At 35.4% G+C, this 22,805-nt stretch overlaps 2 protein-coding genes across 2 annotated transcripts in view; one reads left to right on the forward strand and one right to left on the reverse strand.

The window, feature by feature from the left end:
* Positions 1–16,427, forward strand: part of LOC111000488 (rootletin) — a 47,349-nt gene extending 30,922 nt beyond the window's left edge. The window contains exons 27-39 of the mRNA XM_022269934.2: positions 3,962–4,071; positions 4,920–4,983; positions 5,083–5,195; positions 6,051–6,158; positions 6,286–6,370; positions 6,478–6,572; positions 7,263–7,491; positions 8,164–8,308; positions 8,839–9,083; positions 9,923–10,083; positions 10,769–10,933; positions 11,511–11,645; positions 13,167–16,427. Coding sequence (XP_022125626.2) covers positions 3,962–4,071; positions 4,920–4,983; positions 5,083–5,195; positions 6,051–6,158; positions 6,286–6,370; positions 6,478–6,572; positions 7,263–7,491; positions 8,164–8,308; positions 8,839–9,083; positions 9,923–10,083; positions 10,769–10,933; positions 11,511–11,645; positions 13,167–13,271 — 1,760 coding nt within the window. The 3' untranslated portion in view covers positions 13,272–16,427. The remainder of the gene's footprint in view (positions 1–3,961; positions 4,072–4,919; positions 4,984–5,082; positions 5,196–6,050; positions 6,159–6,285; positions 6,371–6,477; positions 6,573–7,262; positions 7,492–8,163; positions 8,309–8,838; positions 9,084–9,922; positions 10,084–10,768; positions 10,934–11,510; positions 11,646–13,166) is intronic.
* A 130-nt stretch (positions 16,428–16,557) lies between these two features.
* LOC111000490 (ras-related protein Rap1) lies at positions 16,558–19,025 on the reverse strand. Its single transcript, XM_022269935.2, has one exon. It carries the CDS (start codon positions 18,849–18,851, stop codon positions 18,294–18,296), a length of 558 nt encoding a protein of 185 aa, XP_022125627.1. The 5' UTR covers positions 18,852–19,025; the 3' UTR covers positions 16,558–18,293.
* Between the last annotated feature and the right edge of the window lie 3,780 nt (positions 19,026–22,805).

A 22,805-nucleotide genomic window follows, 5' to 3' on the forward strand; every position in this document is an offset into this window, starting at 1 on the left:
TTGCCGTAGTTTTCAGGAGGCTGAAACATTTTTTCAGTCGGTTTCAGAACACGTATAGACGAATGGTACACTTTTCAGGAGACCCGTTTTCAGGCGTTTTCAGGCCTGGTTATACCCCTTTGATGAAGGAATATTCTGGAACGAATTTTCTAGGTGTGGGACAAGCATTGTTTGATACACGAAAGAGAGGAAAGATAAGAACCTTCTCGAAGCTAGACCGAGAACTCTAGAACGTCGTACGACAAGCACGTAGCAATGTGCGAAAGAGATAGCAAGTACGCGCGTTCTAGAATTAGGCGATCGCTACTCAGTTGCGCTCCCGCCTAGAAAGTTCTCGTAAACATCGTTCGAGATTCTTCCCAGGGCTATATAAGCGAGCCAAAACGCGATCACTCAGTTCAGTTTTGAATGCGATTCCAAGCGATAAACAGCGAAGAGAAAAAGTGCGAATAAGTGCGAACCAGTGATAAAGTACTGAGTGTTTTAAGTGATTAGTGACAGTGTTTAATTGTGTGTGTTATTAGTGCTTTTCTGTGCGTAACTTCAAGATATTAGTGTAAACGAATTCCTCGTAGATTTTATTAAAATAAACCCTTGAATAAATCGACGGCAGTTTCTATCCGATCCCCTAGCTCGTAACATTTTGGTGTCAGAATTGGGGATAGAAAAATGCCAATTACTCCAAGGGAGAATCCAGAGGAGTTTGTAGCAGAGTCTCCAGCTGCGGAGGGAGTGCACACAAGGGCACAAGCAGCACGTGACGCCGCCCGGAGACAGAGTTTTGATGCGAACCGCGGAATGGGCGAAAGCAGCGACGCCAACATCCTCCTTGCTCTGCGCCAAATGATGGAAGAACAGGCACGCCGTCAAGAGGAGCAGGCACGCCGTCAGGAGGAGCAGGCACGCCGGCAGGAGGAACAAGTTCGACAAATGATGGAAGAACAGGCACGACGTCAAGAGGAGCAGGCACGCCGGCAGGAGGAACAAGTTCGACAAATGATGGAAGAACAGGCACGACGTCAAGAGGAACAGACACGCCAAATGGTGGAAGAACAGGCTCAGACACGTCGTATGATGGAGGAACAGGCTCGTCATATAGGAGAAAAATTAGGAGATCTTAAACAAGAAGTTGATAAAAAAATTGAAAATTTGGAATCTGACGTGGATAGCAAGCTAGCGAAACAGGACAAACGGATTCTCGGATTGGAACATGAAATGCAGTGCTTGAAGACCACGGGTGTCGTAACGTCTGTAGCACCATCTGGAAATCTAAAAGTGCCTCCCTTTGATGGTAAATCTTCTTGGGGCGCGTACAAGGTACAGTTTGAGACTGTAGTAGAGTCAAACGGGTGGAATGACGATCAAGCTGTCACCGCCCTTATTATGGGACTGCGAGATGAAGCCCTCACCATACTAGATACCAAGACAGGTAAAGTGACGTTGAAGCAACTGCTGGATGCCCTGGAATCACGGTACGGAGATGCACACTTAGAGCACGTCTATAGGGCTCAATTAAAGGATAGGATACAGCAATCAAATGAAAGCTTGCAAAAATGGGGGGTAGAAATAGAGACGCTGGTTAGGAAAGCCTACGCATCCTCACCAGACGTTGCAGACAAGATGCTGGTTCAAGCTTTCGTCGACGGTATTCGTGACCGTGAAATTCGAATGGCAGTGAACCTTGGTCACCACAAGAACCTGAAGGACGCTCTAGCCCATGCGTTGGAGGTAGAGGCGATTCAGAAAGATCCTCAACCTTACCGCATTAGGGCTGTTACGGAAAGAGCTACTGGTCAACGTGGGCCAACCTGTTACATCTGTGGGGAAGTAGGGCACATGAGGTTTTCGTGCCCTAAGAAAGACTTTCGAGGCGATGTAAAGGCTAGACGTGGAAATACCTTAGTCATCGACGGAGAAGTCAATGGAACTAAGTGTGATGTGACACTTGATACTGGAGCTTCACGAACAGTAATCAGACACCAACTTCTGAAGACATTTTCTAGAAGCCCTTCTAGAGGAATTGCACATCTTGTTACAGCTACGGGTCAACGCATAGCCGATCGGGGAGAAGGTATCGCGACCTTCAAGATTGGTGAACGTTTTTACAGACACAAGGTAGTTCTTGCTGACATAGTAGATGACTGTATAATCGGGTTAGACTTTATGAAGTTTTACAAATGTAAAATAGATCTGGAAAAAGGGATCTTCAAGTGTGGAGAACAGGAAGTCTCCTTAAAAGGCAATTCTTCAAATTGTGGTTATGACATCTGTAGAGTAATCGATGTGGATGGACAGGCCAGTAAACAACAAGAGTTGAACGCAGTTCGAACATTTCTGGATAACTATGAGGAAGCCTTGTCAATACATCTAGCAAAGGCAGAGGAACAATTAAATAAATTTTCTGATATGTTATCGACCCATGAAAGAGAGCTAAGAAGGTGTTCAGAGGATGCGTCTCAAAGGCCAAGTGAAAAAGTCACCAAACAGGACGGAAGGGATGGTAACGTGAGGATGCTTCGAACAGCTACCATTCATTCAGATTTCGGTGGGAGATTGATGCAGATAGCACAGCAAGAGGATTGTGACATTAAACCAATTCTGGACTGGATGAAATCTTCAGCTGTCAAGCCACAATGGAGTGAAGTTGCATCTACAAGTAACACTACTAAGAGTTACTGGGCTGAATGGGACAGTTTAGTTCTACATAATGGAGTGTTATGTCGCAAATTGAAAAATGCTCAAGGCGATCATTTGCAGTTAGTGGTGCCAAGATCCAAGGTTCGCGACATACTAGAAATGTGTCATATTGAGTTATCTAGTGGACATTTAGGAGTAAAAGGGACTCTTAGGAAGGTTAAAGAAATATTTTACTGGATTAATTATCGTGAAGATGTAGAAGACTGGATCAAGAAATGTAAAGCTTGTGCAGGCGATAAGGATTCGCAGACTCGGTCGCGATAGAAAAGGATAATGATGAAAAGAAGTGATGATGCTCGGGACGAGCATGTCTAAGGAGAGGGTAGTGTTACGAAGACGGGTCAACTGCAATGTTTTTAGATTTTTCCACTACTTAGAGAACTTTTCAGCAGGCTGAAATATGATTTATGACCGTTTCAGGAGAGGGTCAATCACATATTAGAAAATCGAAATTTACATAATGTTGCCGTAGTTTTCAGGAGGCTGAAACATTTTTTCAGTCGGTTTCAGAACACGTATAGACGAATGGTACACTTTTCAGGAGACCCGTTTTCAGGCGTTTTCAGGCCTGGTTATACCCCTTTGATGAAGGAATATTCTGGAACGAATTTTCTAGGTGTGGGACAAGCATTGTTTGATACACGAAAGAGAGGAAAGATAAGAACCTTCTCGAAGCTAGACCGAGAACTCTAGAACGTCGTACGACAAGCACGTAGCAATGTGCGAAAGAGATAGCAAGTACGCGCGTTCTAGAATTAGGCGATCGCTACTCAGTTGCGCTCCCGCCTAGAAAGTTCTCGTAAACATCGTTCGAGATTCTTCCCAGGGCTATATAAGCGAGCCAAAACGCGATCACTCAGTTCAGTTTTGAATGCGATTCCAAGCGATAAACAGCGAAGAGAAAAAGTGCGAATAAGTGCGAACCAGTGATAAAGTACTGAGTGTTTTAAGTGATTAGTGACAGTGTTTAATTGTGTGTGTTATTAGTGCTTTTCTGTGCGTAACTTCAAGATATTAGTGTAAACGAATTCCTCGTAGATTTTATTAAAATAAACCCTTGAATAAATCGACGGCAGTTTCTATCCGATCCCCTAGCTCGTAACAATATGTATCACCTTGTTTTGTTTATCATTTTCGTGCAAAAAGTATAAATAAATAAAATTATGATTAGGAATGTACTAATCAGTTGAACAAATCAACTGGTGATTAAATTGTTACTATGACGGCTTTTATATATGTTATAGTATTATATGCAAATCAATAGGTCGAGAACATTCAGAGGACCGCAATGAGATTATCGACGTAGACCCGGAGATGATTAAGAAAGGTGTACGGAATCTCATGCACGAAGTCTGCCAGATTGAAAGGGAAAAGGTGAGTACCTGACGCCTGGGACATAATCTACGAATGGAAGATCATTTTTATAGCCAAGTGTTTAGTGTTTACTTAGAAGTTAGTCACTTATGTCCATTTCTTTAATTATATTTTTGTTAACTAGGTAATGCGTTATAATACAACTTTTAATGTATTAAATACGCTTTTTCTATTGTTATTGTCGATAAGGCGAAATATAAAAAGACTGTGTGTACTTATATACACGTGTTAGAAGTTATACTTCTTTGGTGTATGGAAAAAATAACTGAAATGCAGTAGTGATTAACGATAAATATTAAATTTAATCAAAAAGATTTTCTTTAAATAAATAAATAATTATTAAATACTATCACATATACGACATATGAAATTGATATAAAAACACCCAAATAATATTTATTTATTCACATTGTTTAATTATACTGTTACGAGATACGTGTTCTAAATATAAAGATACTAGAATATACAACTTGAACATAGTTATCGATTTCCATGCCACTTAGACCTAACTTTACACTTTACGTTGTCGAATTTAGGTGTTGGTGTGTGCGCGCATCGTAAAAATTCACTCTCATCATTTTTCTCCATCGCGCCAAAAGAAGTATAACTTCAAAAATTTTAAAAGATTTTTATCTTGTTACATAACCCACACAGGTTTTTAGATTGTCAGTGTAATTTATATAAAGCAAGAAAAGTGGTTGCTAATCGACACAGTTTTCTATATCTAAGAAAGTTTTCAGTAGCTTGTAATTTTTTTTGTGTTTCCTTTAGAAGGTATAATCAACTGCGATTATTTATTTGTTGAATATATTGAGTTAGTAATAGTGTTTATTGTATAACAATTTCAGGAAGACTACAAAACCCAAATGAACGTATTTAAAAAGCAACTTAAAGAAGCCACGGAACAACAAGGTATATAAATTTTATATTTCTTCTGTAAACGTTAATTGTCAAAAAACTTATTTCTATAACGATTTATGTTATATTAATTTAATTATTGCATTTCTTTAGGTAAAGGTGAAGGTAAATTGCAGTCAGTGAGCAGTAACCTTCGTGGAGTACAGGAAGAAAAGGCAAAATTGCAATCTGCTTTGGGACAAAGGGATGCTCAGCTCAATGCATTGGTGAGTAATATTTTAATATTCGCAGATTGTCTAATTGTGCATGCGATGGCATAAAAACATCCTAGAAATATATAGTATTTAGGATTTAATATTAAAATTGAAGTCTTCTAGTAAAAGTGTCGCTGTTTTTGATAATTGAAAATAGTTTGAAATTGTGGTATGTTATTCCGTAGATAGGTCGTTTTTTCAAAGATTAAATATCATTTTGTCGTTATGCGTGAAAATAAACTTTAGAATTTTCTGGAACGTTTGCAGTAATAGTTATTACCATAATAATAATTAATTATCAAATATATACTATATAACCTACATTAATCACCTATGTTAACCGAGAAATACGCAAATTTTTTATTTCGTTGCATTAAAATTTTAACGGGCGCGTGCTCTCACTGGGACGTGCCAGTACGTCAAGCTCGGATAACGTTATTTCATACGACTCTTAATAGCGAAATGATACTGATTTTCTCCGAGACGTCGAATGTTTAAGTTGACGTCGAAACAATTATCTTACACCTCTGTTGTACGTAACCATACGTCCTATTTGTTCGAGGGTAGATATATTTTTCAAGGACGTTTTCATATACGCTCCTAACCGTACACGCTGTTATACGTATTTATACGTTTCACCTATTTATAATTACGTCCCAAAAGGCTAGCTGGTTAATAAATGGATGGTGTTATACTAAAACGGGTTAGATTCCCAACAAAACAATAGAGTAATGTTTGAAGTTTGTTAGCATTTTGCTAACTTCCCTGAAAACATTATGAGACACGCAGCATATGCCTGTCAAGTTATAGGACTTTTATCTTAGTCTCTTTGTCTTATTGATTTGGATGTTACAATTTATGTTTCAGAATGAGTCGGTGCAAACAAAGACAGTTGAAATAAGCAACTTGCGTGACAAAATCACCAGTTTGGAGGCAGCACTCAGTTCTGTCACTGAAGAAAAGTCTCAGAATGAGGTTGGTAATAATTGCGATATACATTTAAATTTTACTTTAAAGCTGTGGTATCAACTATGGTCATGCCAAAATCTTAACTTGTCGATAAATATGCTCATTTTATTTTTATAACTGTCGAAAATTCTAGAATAAGTCGGAGAATCTTCGTGGTCAACTGGCTGAACGCGTGCAAGAGGTCGCTCAACTGAGGGAAGCATTGGCAGCTGCTGAGGGTAACATTATTATTATTTTTTTATTTGGATATACCATTCACTTCTTCCATCCAGAAATTTTCAGCGTTTTTTTTTGGTCTACCCACATACTTGTTTGATACATGCAGGACGTGCGGCTCGTCTGGACGTCCGTCGCGCTCAGTTGGAGGGTGATATTCAACGTAGTGCCGTCGCTGCTAGAGATAGGGATCAAGCACTCAAGGTATCGGTTTTAATTTTTTTGGGTAAATGTTTTATAATTTACATATTGGCAAGACAATGCAAAACTATTTAAAAAATTTATTTTAAAATTTCAATTTCATTATTTTGATGATTGTGTGAACAATAAAAACTTATTTGTGATAGTGTCACCTATATAGGTGGTAGGTTTTAAAGATAACGAACTCTACATATTTGAGTTAACAAATAGTTGTCGTTAAATGGAAAGAATTTGGATTAGAAAAGAAAATGTTTATTTCAGACTAGTTTACATAAAAAACAATTCTCTTTGAACGCTATTGCGTATACTCTGTTTTTTTTCTTGTCCGATTCTGGTGATAATAAAATGTTTGAATGAATTTAATCATTTTCAACTACGTGACGTTCGTAATAGATAGATAGCCTATTAAAAACCATTTCTCATTATTTATTTATTAATACATGAAATACAAGTTATTTTTTATTCTGTAATCGAATTACATTGTGTAATCAAATTTAACTTACATTATTACAAGAACCCGTCAAAACGCTTCTCTAGGCGTAAGATGGCGTATGGTAATGCATAGCGCATTTTAAACCCATGTTTTATATATATTTCTCTTAACATTACATTATCATACATTTTCACACTGTAACATGTGTAATATCATCATTGCAAAAATATGTTTAACTAAGTATTAAAACTAATTTCCAGAAACTTCAGGACCGCTGTGACGGGTTCATTCGTACGATAGCATCACTTGAAGACAGGTGTACCTCGCTCAAAGGAACAGTTGAGCAATTGTCGACTGCCCTACAAAAGGCGGCAGCGGCCGAAACTGAGTTGAGGGCGGAGTTAAGCAAGACTCAGAGACTACTCAATGAGGCGAAGAATAATGAGAACAATGCAATGGACAAGTTGAGGCAGATACAGAAGAATATTGGTAAGTATTCTAAAATCGGCGAGCAATGTTGATGGTCGTCCATAGATAACAGAATAATAATAATGCTGATTTAATTCCATACTATTACAAAATAGTTTTTTTTTATATACATTTTGTCTACTATAGTTATTGTTATTTCCAATAATTTGTGTTCTGTTCTACGGAACTCTTTTGGGTTGGACCTCCTTCGAAACGTTCCTCAAAAAAATTTAGATCTCATTGCTTCCTCCATCCATTTCTCCCCAGAAATCGTTATGATGTCGATAGCCCATCGCTTTTGTGGGCTTCCCACGTGTGATTTCCTGAAGCTCTTTTCTTTTAGCCATCGGCTGTCCATCTTGTCTTGTCTATGCACCTTGCAATATAACTTGCCCATTTCCATTTCAGCTGCATGGCGTGGGAATAATATAATATTGTCAGCAATTAATGAGGTTTATGACTGTCTGAATAAATAAATAATTTTATAATAAACGAAAAATACACACTGAATATTTATTGTTCAGAAATATTATCATGGAAGTATGCCTTTCTTCTCCTTTCTTCTCTTTTACTGTAAAAAATAAAGCTCTCGTAAAAATTATTTGGATTATACAAATATGAGTGAATCAAAAATCATTTCCACTTTTATATTAATATTTTGTTTACAAATATCAATACAATTTTGTTTTCTAGCAAATTGTGAGAACGAACGCAGAGTTCTTACAGAAAAGTTGGAAAGTGCTAAAGCGGTTGCGGGCGAATTTAAACGACTCAACTGTCAGTTGGAAGACCAAGTACACCGTCTTACAAATCAGCTGGCAAATCTTGAAGCGCAGAGGTATGGGGCAGGGATATTGTATGTTTCCTCATATAGGCAAGATCATCAGCCCTTTGCGATGTCATTTTTTTATGCAAACTATTTGTTTAAAACCGCAGCAACAAAACCAAAAATTAGGAGAGAAACAAGTTATACAAATTAAAACCAATGTTTTGGTGTGTGCATGGCGTGTCATACGCTTATAAATAGGTATAGGAAATTATAATAGGTTTAGGAAAATATATATTAATTAAGGATACCAAAAAAGGAGCTTATGTTAAATTAGACCAAAGCAAAAGAAACTAAGAAAGTGGTAGGTTACCACTTTCTATTGCTATCGGATGGGCGACTCAAAAATATTTTCTATTCTCGAATTCGAATAATTTATTATTTATAATTGAAAAATAAATAATTTATTATTTATAGAAAAATATATTTTTATAAATGAATAAATTTTCTTTGTTTTAAATGTTTCTCTTTAAAATTACCTTTACAAGTATTAAGTATAAAAGTACATTTATTAAGTATTAAAAAAACTTAATAAAATTTAGAGCCGATCTCGAGTCCCAGCTGCGCATGACCACATGGGATGGAAAAGAGAGTGATAGCAGTGAGTTGGAGAGAGAGCTCCACGGCCTTCAACGAGAAAGATCAGAGCTTAAAGCGAAGAATGACGCCCTTCAAGATACAGTGAGGAAGATGGAAGCTGAGAGGAGAATGACGAGACCCTCAGTACTGAGGAGCAAGAGTCATGATAGAACCGATAAGGGAGTTTATTATTCGGATTTGGATTCTGGTAAGTTTAATATAAGGGATATTCTGTATATTATATGTTTAATTTTTTATACATACTTTATTATATTGTATTAAATGTTTCTCGACATTATAGTATTGGCATAGTCTGTAAGGATAATGTATGTATTTCTGTAATAAATAAATATAACCTTTGACGTGGGGTAGAGACCTCTCTGCATCTGAGTGTTTTCCTCAATATTCTTAGGTTTAAGAGTTAATGAGCCTCCTGTTACATTAAAAAATATCAAAATGGTTGGACAGCTCATGAAACTAAGGTTCATATATAATTTAACTATCATCAATACAAATACCTATTAAATATGTTCTTTCATTAGATTTAAAAATATCTATTATTTTTTATACGTTGTCACGTGACGCAAAACGGTCAGGATGTCAAATCAACTATGACGTAACATGCTTGTCTTCTTTTGTTAAATACTCATAAAAATATCTCTTGGGCTGTCTAATTATAATAATTTTGTCTGACTGTTTTGATTCAAATATACGTCATATTTGTGTAATTTAAGAGAAATCTCAGAATGATAATTAACGCCTAAACATTTTTAACGTGTTTACAAGCATGGTACGTCACGGGGACTGGTGCGACGCCATCTTACCTAAAGAAGCGTTTTGGCGGATTCTCAATATTACAAATGCTTTTTTAATATTAAAGTCAAATAACCTATTTGATTTACACATACGGAAATCATAGCTGGTTCTAAAACGCGTGGTTGATTAAAGTTTCTGATCCCCAAATCCGACCGTGTTGCACATCCGTCTCATCAAAGTGATAGCTATGTGGCCTTATAATTAATTAAATAAAACTAATTTAAATTTCAGGGGCAGATTCATCAAAAGAGTCACATTTATACAAAAACTACAAAGAAATACCATGTAAGGACAAAGGACCGTCCTACAGTACTGAATTAAGTCTCATGGAATTGGAGAACAGGGAACTGCGAATGAAGATACGGAGATTGGAAAAGGAACTCGCTGATAAGGTATTGTAGGGACTCCGTAGATTAAGAACTGTGCCAGGACCGTGTCAAATAAATATGTTTAAGTATAAGATTGTTTACTAGACTCTCCTACCAATACCGTCACAGACCTTGTACGATGTATTGAGGCGGTATGTTCTATGACGACACGAGACTATATACCGGCCCGCGTCGGTAACAGCACTAACAGTAAAATATTTCTGTCAATAATTGTTTTACGAATTGGAACAACGTATACGTAGATGACACGCGTATAATATGCCGGCTATGTTTAGAAAGGTTTTATTTTGAGCACGACCCAAGAAAGTTGGAAAAACACTTGTTTAGTGGGTAGACATTTTAAAATAAGTCGTTTTGTAAACTATTTCTTTAAACATTTTGTTGTGTATAAGATCTTATATCTTTTATAGGAAGTTATAAATAAATAGGGATGTTGTCGTCGGCCTGACAGCGAGAGTGTTTTTAGGACTGGGTTCCTTATATATGTAATAACTTTGTTATGGAAGACGGAACTGGGAACCCTAGTACTTACTGAAAAGGGATCCTTAATACATATTGTAATTAAAAAATTATATAATTCAAAGTTAGCAATTTATTAATTTTTATTTTTTTTAGTAGACCTTTGCAACATTGTTTTTCTAACATCATTTGCCGCTGAATTTTTATTTAAATGACTAATATTTTTTAGGAATCGGAACTATCCATCGCTCGTAATCGTTACCTATCCGATTTGTCTACGGCTGGTAGCAGGCAAGACAACGACCAGTACAAGCAGGCTGCGTTGCAGGCAGAACGGCTTTTGGAGGCAAGAGAAGCAAGCCATAGACAGCAGATCATCAGAATGGAGAATCAAGTAAGCGCTAACTTTCGATTTAAAAGTGCTTTTCTCAATCCTAAGTTACCAACTTGAAAAAAATATATAATGCAGCATGTGGACCTAGGCTAAATTTTATGTATGTTCGTCTACATATTTATCTTAAACTGATAGTTATACCAAGATGATTTTAATGGTATATTCCATGTTTCCATGTGATTCGTTATACTATTTTTTATACACTTAGTGCAGTCTTAGGCCAATATTTCAGAAAGGTTAAATAAAATTTTGAGTTTGAAGAATTATCTGTACTGTGTTTGATATTTAATATATTTGACAGTGCTCAAGCCGAAGTTGTGTTTGAGATAAAAAGTAGAATTAAACCTAAGATTAGGACAGGTTTTTATCGTGTGTAAAGTATTTTAATTCGTTATATTATCATTCGCTCTAAAGTTTGTTTTAGGAAATAAACATTCTAAACCGCTTCTTTAAAATTATTTCTATAATAATAGTTCATGTTTTTATTTAATAAAATTCAAACACATATGACACCACCCCTTACCTATTATTATAGTATGCCCTGTTTCTAACCCCAATGGCTTATTTCGGTTATCAGATAAGCCAGCTTCGTACGCAGCTGTCAGCCGAGATTCGTCGTCGGCAGTCGTACGTGGCCCGAAGCGGACGAGCGGCTCGCGACATGCAACGGCTGCGGTCGGCTTTAGGAGACTCTTTGAGGACTGTGGCACAGGTAGGACATATGTTTCAATTATTTAATTATCTTAATATATATATTTCTTGTGTGCGTGTGTATGTGACTGAACTCCTCCTAAACGACTGGACCGATTTAGACGAAATTTTTTGTGTGTGTTCAAGGGGATCTGGGAATGGTTTAGATTCACAATTTTGTCCGCTGGATAATGTTTTTTTAATTAATTTTCAATTAATTAGTTGTTGTTGATTTTGGAATGTTTTACATTGGATCCGACAGACGGCGCTACCATCGCAGTGTCAAATTTTGTTATCATTGTGTTATATCGTGTGTGACCATGTGCTGGATCGTTAGATATTGTCATAACATTTGAATAATAATTTTCATCAAAATGGCTTATTAAAAATTGAAATTTTGAAATTAAAGACGTGTAGACAGGACAACGTCTGTTCGGATCCGCTAGTATATTATAGTTTATGCTGTTTATGCCACCACTGAATGAGGAGATTGAGAAGGGCAAAATTGTGAATAAAATAGTACGCAAGAACGGGATTTCTTCTCCTTTATAGATACTGTAAGAACTACTACTACTCATTAGTCTTAGACTCGATCGTAATGTTATATAATGTCTCAGGGCAGAAACAATGAGAAAAACTTATCTTATATGACAAGTTTTTTGTGATGTTTGAGAGCATATATATTAGTTAATAGCAAATATTCAGAAGTTAGAGAGTGCTTAACGTAGAATGTGTAAAAACCGCCCATGATAAGTTGGTTGTTTTTCTCTCTTGTGTCTTTTAAGTATTATGTACTCCGGTAGTTTTACCATATTGAAAATTCAACGTAAAATACACCCAAATAAGTATATGAATATAACAGTGTCCCTGGTGATAAAATAAGAATTAATTCTAGAAGGTTGATCACAAACAAAGTTCAAGAGCTGTCGAAACATTTTTTTCTGAAATTTGACAAATTTGGCAACGCTTAATACGAGATTGTTGAGATAGACTGGCTGTAAGCTGGATGTACAGCATAACTTTATGATGTAAAACATACTACGGTTTTGGAAAGTTTTATAATCTTAGGTGAACTATGAAACGAGAACCGTCCTTGCATTTGAGTTTAACCGTACCAGTGCTATATTTTTTATAAACAAATAAAAAAATATTAGCGGCAACCTTTTAACCTCAGATTTCTTTATTCGTTCATAGGCAAATAGATTAGCCATGTATGCCTAAACACGCATCGACTTTTCAGGTCTAAGGCATGTTTCCTCACACTGTTTTCCTTAACCTACAGCGAGTGTTAATTAATGTGCACGTAGACAGACCAATGCGCACTGATCACTTCGTTTTCATTGGTCGACAATAATAATCTTGATATGTAAATTTAAGGCATATAATTTTGTGAATGTAATGACGCGAAACAAATATTGATATAAAGGCGCAAATATCGAGGCGCCAGTTCTCTGTACAAACATTTTGTATACTTTTGAAATTTTTGTTTGTTTTGTGTTGCGTTATGACTATTTCTTCTAAAAACCTCTACTTGATTTCACAGGATCCAGCCCTGGATTCATACACTCTAGAGCATGAAGCTCGTAAATTGGACAACACATTAGCTCACAGTCTGCCGCCGCTCAACGATAGCTTTGATTCCAAATAGGTTTTGAAGAAGTCTTAATTCTAGCAGGGCTACGTGACCTTCATATAAGAAAGGGTAAAATACCTATTTACTACAATATTATTTGATGTCCTTTATGTACGTTTACAAGATACAGGCGTACGATACATGGTACACATTTTAAATCTGACTAGCGCCGTCACTCTGTAACTTCCAACAGCGCAAACGATTCTTTTCGATATAGTTTTTTTCTAACTATACTTATTGAAGTCGGAAAAGCTAAGAGCTATTAGTTACAGGGTAATGGCCCTGAGCCGATACTTTTAGCTATCTAATAGCGATAACGAACTGTACCAGGCGATCATAGGTTGAGGTTCACAACATCAGAGCTACGGAAATTGAGTACACAAGCTTTGCAGTCGGTATCGCTATCACTATTGAAAGTTACAAGTACCGTCACGTTGTTGACTATAAGTTTATATGTTTGGAATTATTTAAACATATTTTAGCTAAAACCTTAATCCAGTCTTTTCCATTAACAAATATTTTCAGCAGTAGACTTTGAGAAAAAATTTCCACCGTGGGTGTCCATTACTGATTCATAACATTACTTCCGTGCCCTTATAAAAAAAAATGTATTCTTTGGTATTTGAACAATTTATTTTGAAGTGCAGATCATTTTTAATTCATAAAGGTGAATCAGCCCTTCTACACTGCACATTTTTTTAAAATCAGTGATAATAATCTGTTATAGCCAATGTATCAAACATTATCGAAGAATGTTCGCTTCGTTAATATCAAACATATTAACGAAGCTATAGTCTTCTAATTATCAAATTCATTGACTGACCTAAACTGGAATACGATCTTAACCTTCGTAGGCAAGGCCATAACTATTTACCGAACAATGATTAATCACTACGTATTTTGCATTTACAATAAATGACAAATCTTACCGTTATCGAATGAGTCACGTAAGGTCATACGGAAATACTACGGAAGCGTTTTTTTTATGAATGACTCAGCTGAGCAAACGAGTCTAGTTTTTATGTTTGTGTGTTAATATACCTGTTTGTATTTGACTTAGATATTTGAATATAAGATTCAGGAAGCTCCTACTTATGAATGAGGATGTCTGACCTACTGAACTCTTTCATAAATGTGAATATTTGCTTTGCGATTTAATTACTGTTTAATATTGGGGTAATGTAGGGATTACAGTGCGTTTAGGGTAAGATTCAGAAACGAGATTCTAAGTCTAACTCCCGTAAGACAAAACTGTATTGGATTTTGGTAACGAGGGTTTCGGTTCGCGTTTCTGAATCGAACCTTAAAAGTATCTCGTACAAAACACGATCACACTGGATATTAAATTAAATTGTAAGTCGATGCGGCAAACTTTCTAACAGTAAATTCGAAATATCGCGTAGCAATTCTAGCTACTAATTTAGTGAATATAATATGTCCAGGATATTGCAAGTTTGTACCGATACAAATATAATTTCGACTAGTCTAGTGATAGTTCTAAAATAATTTTGGTTTGCCTTGTCACTCAGCGGTTGGCATTATCTGCGTAATTATGTCAATCGCTTTTTTTAATTTACATTAAAAGTAAAAATACAAGGTGAGGGCAGACGGGTCACTGTACGAGCTGTTTAACAAATGGTATCGGCATATTATATCATGTTGGGTATCACTTCCCGTCATATCATACGCTCACCGGAAATACTAATCCACTATTTTTTTAGTAAAAACAAATACAATTCGATTTTTAAAAAATTTGATCCAGCCAAGAAATTAATGAAAGTTGTACACCACCGCTCTGATTTTAACGTGCGAATAGTAACGGTGTTATGAGAAAGAGTTCGTATATCGAACTGTTAATTTTAAATGTCTCGCCCGCATCATACGCTTCATCTTAAGTTATTAAATAGATTAATAAAATGTTGACGATACTCGATAAAGCTTTTATCTAACAATAGCTACATACTAAATTATAATGGTGGGCGTAACATTATCTTCAACTTTCATATTTGGGCAATAAGTTGATGACACTGACTTGAAAATTTAATGTATTCAAACCGCCTCTTCGTTCATAGCAGTTTTTAATTGAAATAAATATTTGTATAGATTAATGAGTTAGCGCATATAATACATAATTTTCGGTTAATAACAAAATGTTACCAAGTGTGTTTGACCTTCTCTGACCCCAGGAGAATCATTCCTGCACTCGTTAATAATGTAAATTGAATGTAACGTGGGTCGAATTGAGGTGCTGCGACTAGACAACTCGCATTATTTTAGTCATCGCCCTGTTATCAATTTCCCCAATATTGATCTAGTCACTTACTAGTCCTAGTGTTAAGGTTTAACTAAATTTACGCATGAATATGTATATTTACTTTCCTTACTAAATTCGTAAAATTGATCAAAACAGTACTAATAATCGTTACTGAAAATAATATTAATCATATATACCAATATGGTTTACCCCACTGTTGTAATACATATTTAAAGTAATAACACGTAGTCAGCACATAATTTACTAGAATTACGTATATGCCCGACCTTGTGATTGATTATAATAAAGGAAAATCATCAGAAATTGAACTGTATGGTACATTTAGAACAAATATATCTTTGTAAAATTTGAAGATATACAATATTTAAGCGTTTTATAACTTGTTTTAGCAGAAATTTTTATCTATGTTAAATTTATCATCGAGTAAATAGAGCTGATACGTAAAATTGGAAATGTGTTGTGTGTGCAGGCTCCTTAATTTTTAACATTCAATAACGTTTATACATTTTACAACTATGTAGTTTAGCAGTGTTTGTCACTTAGAACATAATTACAACATATTACACAAGTTTTTTGATTGTTTAATGTGGATTTCTATACGCATTTCGTGGTGAGCTCGATCTATGTACGAGACCTTGTTTCATCATAAGAAAAGCGTTGTAATTAAGAACATATGTTTGTATTTTATAAATTAGATCACTTATTTTATAGGTCATAGTTAATAAGGCGTATTGTGTTCATTTCCATTGGACTGTGTCAATTCTTATGTTACTAGAATATCGACATACGCCCGCCACATTTCACTGCCATTTTTTTATCATTGTAACTGTAGTTTAGTTATCACATTTTATGATACCCTTTTTACACACGGCAATTTAATAAATAGATATAGAACAGCTGTTGTTTTATTTATTTAATTAATTTAAATTCCGAGGCAATCGTTTATTAGCAACGAGACTTCCACGCGAGCGACGCATGAGTCATCAATGTGTTACACGACTTTAGATCAGCCCAGAAAAAGCCAACTTGAATATTTAAAATTGGTTTTATTGATAAATTTGCAAAACAAAAGTGAAATTAATTGTACATGTCGATTATTGATTGAAAAGATAAAAATATACAAGTTATAATATAAATTTGCACATATATAAAAATATAATTCAACTCAGATCAAGTCATTTACCAATATCCTTGTGCAGTTACTCTTACATTAACAGAAATTAGAACGGAGGAAACATCTAATCCCATAACAATATTTGAACACCTATTTATAATTATTACTTTAACAAAGTTTTAGTAGTAGCAACACATGTCAGTAATTTACATTTAAATGAGCCAGTAATCATAAAAATTTATCCAATTTACAATAACGATATTTTTTAGATTTTTTACTTTATATAAAGGAATACAGTCTGGCAAGTGCCTATGGAAACAATAGACACTGGTCACACTACACGGGGTGCAATCACCTAAGGCTCACTAATCTTTGTTCAATATACAGGGTTATTCTCATAAGTAGGAGTTTCAGGCCACATTCCTGAAATTATATTTACAAAAAAATAATATGAAACTTGTATGTAGAATAATATATGATTAATTTAGATAATTGTTCTAATATTTATGGTTGGTGAAATGGAAGGATTAAAATGGACATAAGTTAAACTTTCACAAGATATACCCCTGTATAAAGATCCAAGTGGTGTTGCATCAACTTTCTATCGATACACTCGTAGAATATAACAAGACAATAATATATCTGAAAATTTTTAATGTATTCTTATTCATAAACATTTTACATAGAATCAGGCCCAACGGCATGAGTTAGGCATCCTTAGAGCCTGTTTAACCTTTTATCTGAAGTTCAGAAGCTTTGAACATGCAACTGTTTCATCGTAAATGATTATAGATGGTATATTCTTTACACACAATGTAAACTTATATCAATTAGTAAAACATCTGAATTGATAGGAATTTATTATAATTATTAATATCCTAAGGTTTGAAAAAGCTGGTGTGTTTTAAAAGTGGAGAAAAGATTTACAACATGCTGGTATAACCCATTGCATAGACTGATATACAACATACATCTTTTAGGGTTGTGTACAAGATAATTATTAGTGTAATTCAATGGAAGAACTGTAATTGAAAAAAATTTCAAACTATCTCAGTATATAAGCAATTTAGATTGCCATAAAACAAAGTCCCAATTTGTTATTAGGTGATCAATATATAGCAATACACTGCTAAGTAGAAAATACCTACTAAAGGAAGTGTAACTAAATTCTTCTATTCATATTTATTGTTAAATTTTCCTGTTCAATGCACAGAACATTGACATCTAATGAAGCAATTGTACCTAAATTGTGATTATGAAGTTGGCTCCATATATGCTTTATCCAACATGATGTTTAATTAACAATTATAATAGATCAGAGTTGATAAAAACTTCTGAACTTAGTATTCATTCATATGGAATTAAATTTAAGGGTGAAATATACACATAATTCTATAACATATCGCCGAAACTTAGAAACATTTGTCAAAGTACAGAAAACATGTTACCTTGGTGTAAATTTCACCCTAAAGCACTGGATCACAATACATCAGTTAAAAAAATGCACATTCTAGAAATGCAAGGTATAAATAACCATGCTCACCCGACATAGTATATTTTGGAGTAATCAAGAGCCAAATCCGGGTAATAGAAGTCTTTCAAATTATTAAATATTTAATACATATGCGAGCCGGACACGCCACGGAACTTACAGCAGACGACATATGTGCTTTCTGCTTCTTGGTTTGTTTACCTCTTTGGGAGACTTTTTATTGATTTGTCGCACTAGATCGTAGAACACTTCATTCACACTGATTTTAGCCTTGGCAGAGGTCTCCATGAAGACGCAATTGAAATGATTTGCGAGGTTGGCACCCTGCTGCTTACCAACCACGCGCTCCGCATCCAGGTCACACTTGTTGCCCACCAGGACCATGGGGACATCGTTAGTGTCCTTCACCCGCAATATCTGCTCCCTTAAATCTTGTAGATCGTTGAATGTCGATTGTGCGGTTATAGAATACACTAACACGAAACCTTGTCCGTTCTTCATATACAAGTCTCTCATTGCAGTAAATTGTTCAGTGCCGGCAGTGTCAAGGATTTCGAGCATACATTGTTGTCCATCAACTTCCACTTGTTTTCGATAGCTGTCCTCGATGGTGGGGTCGTATTTCTCCACAAAGATGCCTTGTACAAATTGTACTGTCAGTGCGGACTTTCCCACGCCCCCGCTACCTAACACGACTATTTTGTATTCACGCATTATTAACTACTTTGTGTTGGATAATTTTATGCACAGAAATTAAAGTTTAAACAAAATAAAAGCGCATTAACTTGCAAGTTATTGCAAAAACCTTCAACAAGTCAAACCGCCATGACACCGTTAACAGGGCGATGGCTCACTTTTTGGGTTTGCCAGATTAAATAAATTGGAACCTGTTTTCATTACACTCGTTAGTCGTTGTAGCATACACAGTGCTGCCAACGTTATAAAAATATATATCCCAAAAGTCAAAAGACTAATACTGTATTTCAGTAGTTATCCTTTCGATGGCCTTCAGAAAAAAATTTAAATTGATTGAAATATTAACATATATAATCTAACGTGTACTACTATGTACGCCCTTGTAGTTGTGCATTAGTAAATAGCTAGAACCTTTATGTATTAATGACTATGAATTAACTAGAGAAATATACTACAACATAACCGTTTACATACTCAGCATGTAATGTCAGAAATTATATCATGCACATACAAGTATATTGTCCATGCAAGTTGAGGTGTTAAATGTCATTTAAATAAATTAAAATAATAATTTCGCCGAAAATTGATCCCTGGCGTACTCCACACTCCTTGGAATCTACTGTCTAATTGTGATTTGAACATCTTTAAGGCATTGCTGGTTATTCCTATTGTTTCTAGCTTTTCTACGAGAAGCGAGTGGGAAAATGTGACAAAAGCTTTCATTATATCAATAGTTTTAATTTTTCTAATGAGATTAATTGTAGCTGATAATGTATTAGATTTTGATCCAAATCCATATTGATATTCGTATAAAAAGATTTTATTATATAAAAAGATTATATTTATACAATTTAGGTGGTCTACCCCATGGCAGTGGCATCTAATGCAGCCGAGTGCCCAAGCTGTAAAACAATATTCGTCCGCCACCATACGCCGAAAGCCGAAAGGTGCTGGCTTGCACTCCAGGAAACAGAACATATCTACAATAATTGCCGGTTCCGCCGGCTATCCATCGTGCCGAAGCACTTTGGCCCAAGACAACAACAACACCAGATTTCATATTGTTTTTGAAATAATAATATAATTTCGAGATAATTTTTTGCACCCCGCAAGTTCGCGTGGCATGAAGCTACACCGCATCTCGCACGTTTCTTAGGAAAGAAAGAGTCGAGAGCAGCTGAGGCCCAGAGATAAGTGCGCAGTAACGCTTTGAAACAGACCCCCTTCTAGACGCCTCCCTCACGCTTACCACGAAAAACCAGTCGGGATCGGCGAATAACCAACAGTTCAGTTTCCCCTTTGAGATCGAATGATCACTTGATCACACAGCTTGCCGGGGACTAGCGAAAAAATTATTCGCTGGGTGCAGATGCCCTCTTCAGAGCATATGCACTAGACTTCGAAGCCTTCATCCTATTTTACCTCCTTTTTTGCTCCCCCTTTGCAACGGCATTGCTGCGGTCGCTTCCGGTTACTCCCCCCCCCCCCCCGCACGACAAGCTCAGGAGCCGCGGGTAATAAATGCGCTCAAACCTAACCCTAACCTAACCTTAAATTTCAGTAAATTATTGTCACAAAATTAAGAAGTATTCATGGAAACGTTTCTTAGAAATCACGTTATGTGTTGGTGCAGTTTGTATCAAAATCCATTGTTTAGTTTTGAGAAAATTACGTTTATGGACATATTTCCGACTAAAAAGTTAAAAAAAAATAAACAACTTTGGCGCTGGTCACACCTACGGAAACAAAATGGCGGCCAGCTGAGTTTCAATTTGTGTGTTTTTTTTATTTATCAATTTTAGGGAGAAAAAGAATCTGAGATTAAAAAGCAACAATATTAATATATTTATTTATTACAGTAATATACATTTTAAATAAATAAATATAAAAACTTAATAAATATCATGTATGAAAACAAAATTAGTTAAAGAATTTTATATTTTTAGAAATTGCAAAACAAGTTTTGTGGTTATAGTAGTTCCTTAAGTATTAGCTAGATGGCGTGATAACCACTAATGCTCATTGACTAGACAGCTGATATAAAATGCCTGAACATACACCCCATGTTAATTCAAATCAAAGTGGAATTTTTATATATCTAACGTTTTTTCTTGAGATATATAAAAACTATGCGGTTGACCCCCTGAGGGTATTATAACTAATTGGGCCTTTTCGTTAATATTTTCCTTAAAAAATAATTGAGTTATCAAAAGTACATAGCTTTTATTGTTAAAATTAGAATGTTTTCATTATATAATAATGAAATTAATAATCGCTTCTACTTATAGCAGCAGTTTTACTTTTAATCTATGATAACCATAATTTTTAATTGGTAGTGTACCTATGTTATGTATTGATCTACCCCTTTCCACACTAACGTCATGAGTTGACCACTTTTAAACGCTTAAATGTGCTGAATATCAACGGGGCTACTAGTAATGAAACTGATGCTATTTTATATTTAAGGTTATAATTAAAGTCCTATTATTAAAGACTAGCAGACTCGGCCAAGCGTTGCCGTGGCTAAGGTTTTTGTTATATTACATAGTAGTAAATTAATCAAGGGAAACCGTAGGAGAACTTATGTGAAACGTTGGTACCACGACACGGACCTAAACTAAACTACCTTTAACTCAGCGCCATCTGTTAGAATTGTATCAAATAATAAACAAATGTTAATGTTATCGTAATTTTAGTAAGGATGCCTATTTTTTTTGAAAATGAAATATAGCCTATGTCACTCAGGAATGATGTAGCTTTCCAACAGTGAAAGAATTTTTCAAATCTGCCAAGTAGTTTCGGAGCCTATTCAATTCATACAAACAAACAAAAAATCAAACCTTTCCTCTTTATAATATTAGTATAGATTATTTGTCCCGTTTGACAAAATCCAAAACATTATTGTCGTAGAATAATCAGATACCACCATTTAATCAAACCCTTTGATCGCAAAATCTCTTAAGTATATATTCATCCTATTTGATTTTTTATTACTCCAAAGACTAACAACTACTTATGTAAATTATTGTATCCCTTTAAAAAGATTTTATTAATTTTCATATTAATTGCGTGTACGTGTCCTGATTTACGTGCACACGAGTGAGACCCGCCTTAATGTAATTTACTTTATTTCCTCCAAAAATATGGAAAATGTTGCATATTAACTTTAACATGACACGCGAGTCCTTTTAGCCTGATTAAAATATGTTAACTATGAACGGATTTTACAATTAAATAGGTTAATTGACAAAGCTTTCGTGAGAACAACTGATACTTATATTTTAACTAGCGACCCGCCCCGGCTTCGCACGGGTGCAATGATGATACTAAATACACTACAGAAAATCTGTGAACGTTGTATATAAAAATGTGGGTTATTCATGAGAGATAGACATATACCATCACGCACTTTTCTGTAGACCTTTTCAATGTGTACAATACTTAGTGCATTATTTTGATAAAACTCGTAGGGTTCAGCCTGCGTTTGCAATGTAAGCGGAAAAATGTAATTATTTACGACATCACATTAGAAACCTCAAAAATAACAGTACTTCTCCACTATTTAATGGATGTTATTATACATATAAACCTCCCTCTTGAATCACTCTATCTATTAGAAAAACCGCATGAAAATCCGTTGCGTAGTTTCAAAGATTTAAGCATACAAAGGGACATAGGGACAGAGAAAGCGACTTTGTTTTATAACATGTAGTGATTAATTTGTGCCTGATAATTGTGGAAGGAAGGTGCCGCTCTTCCTCCGACCTATAGCGAAGATTCTTGAACAGTCAGAAGGCCTCAGTGATTAAGATCAAGGAGTTATATCTATCCAGTGCCGTATTGCCACGAAGCAAGAGTAGCAAATGTTACGGGCCCCGCGTATTGGGAGCCTCGCGCTCCAACGCCTGTCTGACGGCTGATATAATATTGCATACCTGTAACGTGAACCGATTATACTGTGCTTCACTACCA

The sequence above is a fragment of the Pieris rapae genome, chromosome 17 (assembly GCF_905147795.1).
Source record: "Pieris rapae chromosome 17, ilPieRapa1.1, whole genome shotgun sequence".
In the NCBI taxonomy this organism is placed as follows: Eukaryota; Metazoa; Arthropoda; class Insecta; order Lepidoptera; family Pieridae; genus Pieris; species Pieris rapae.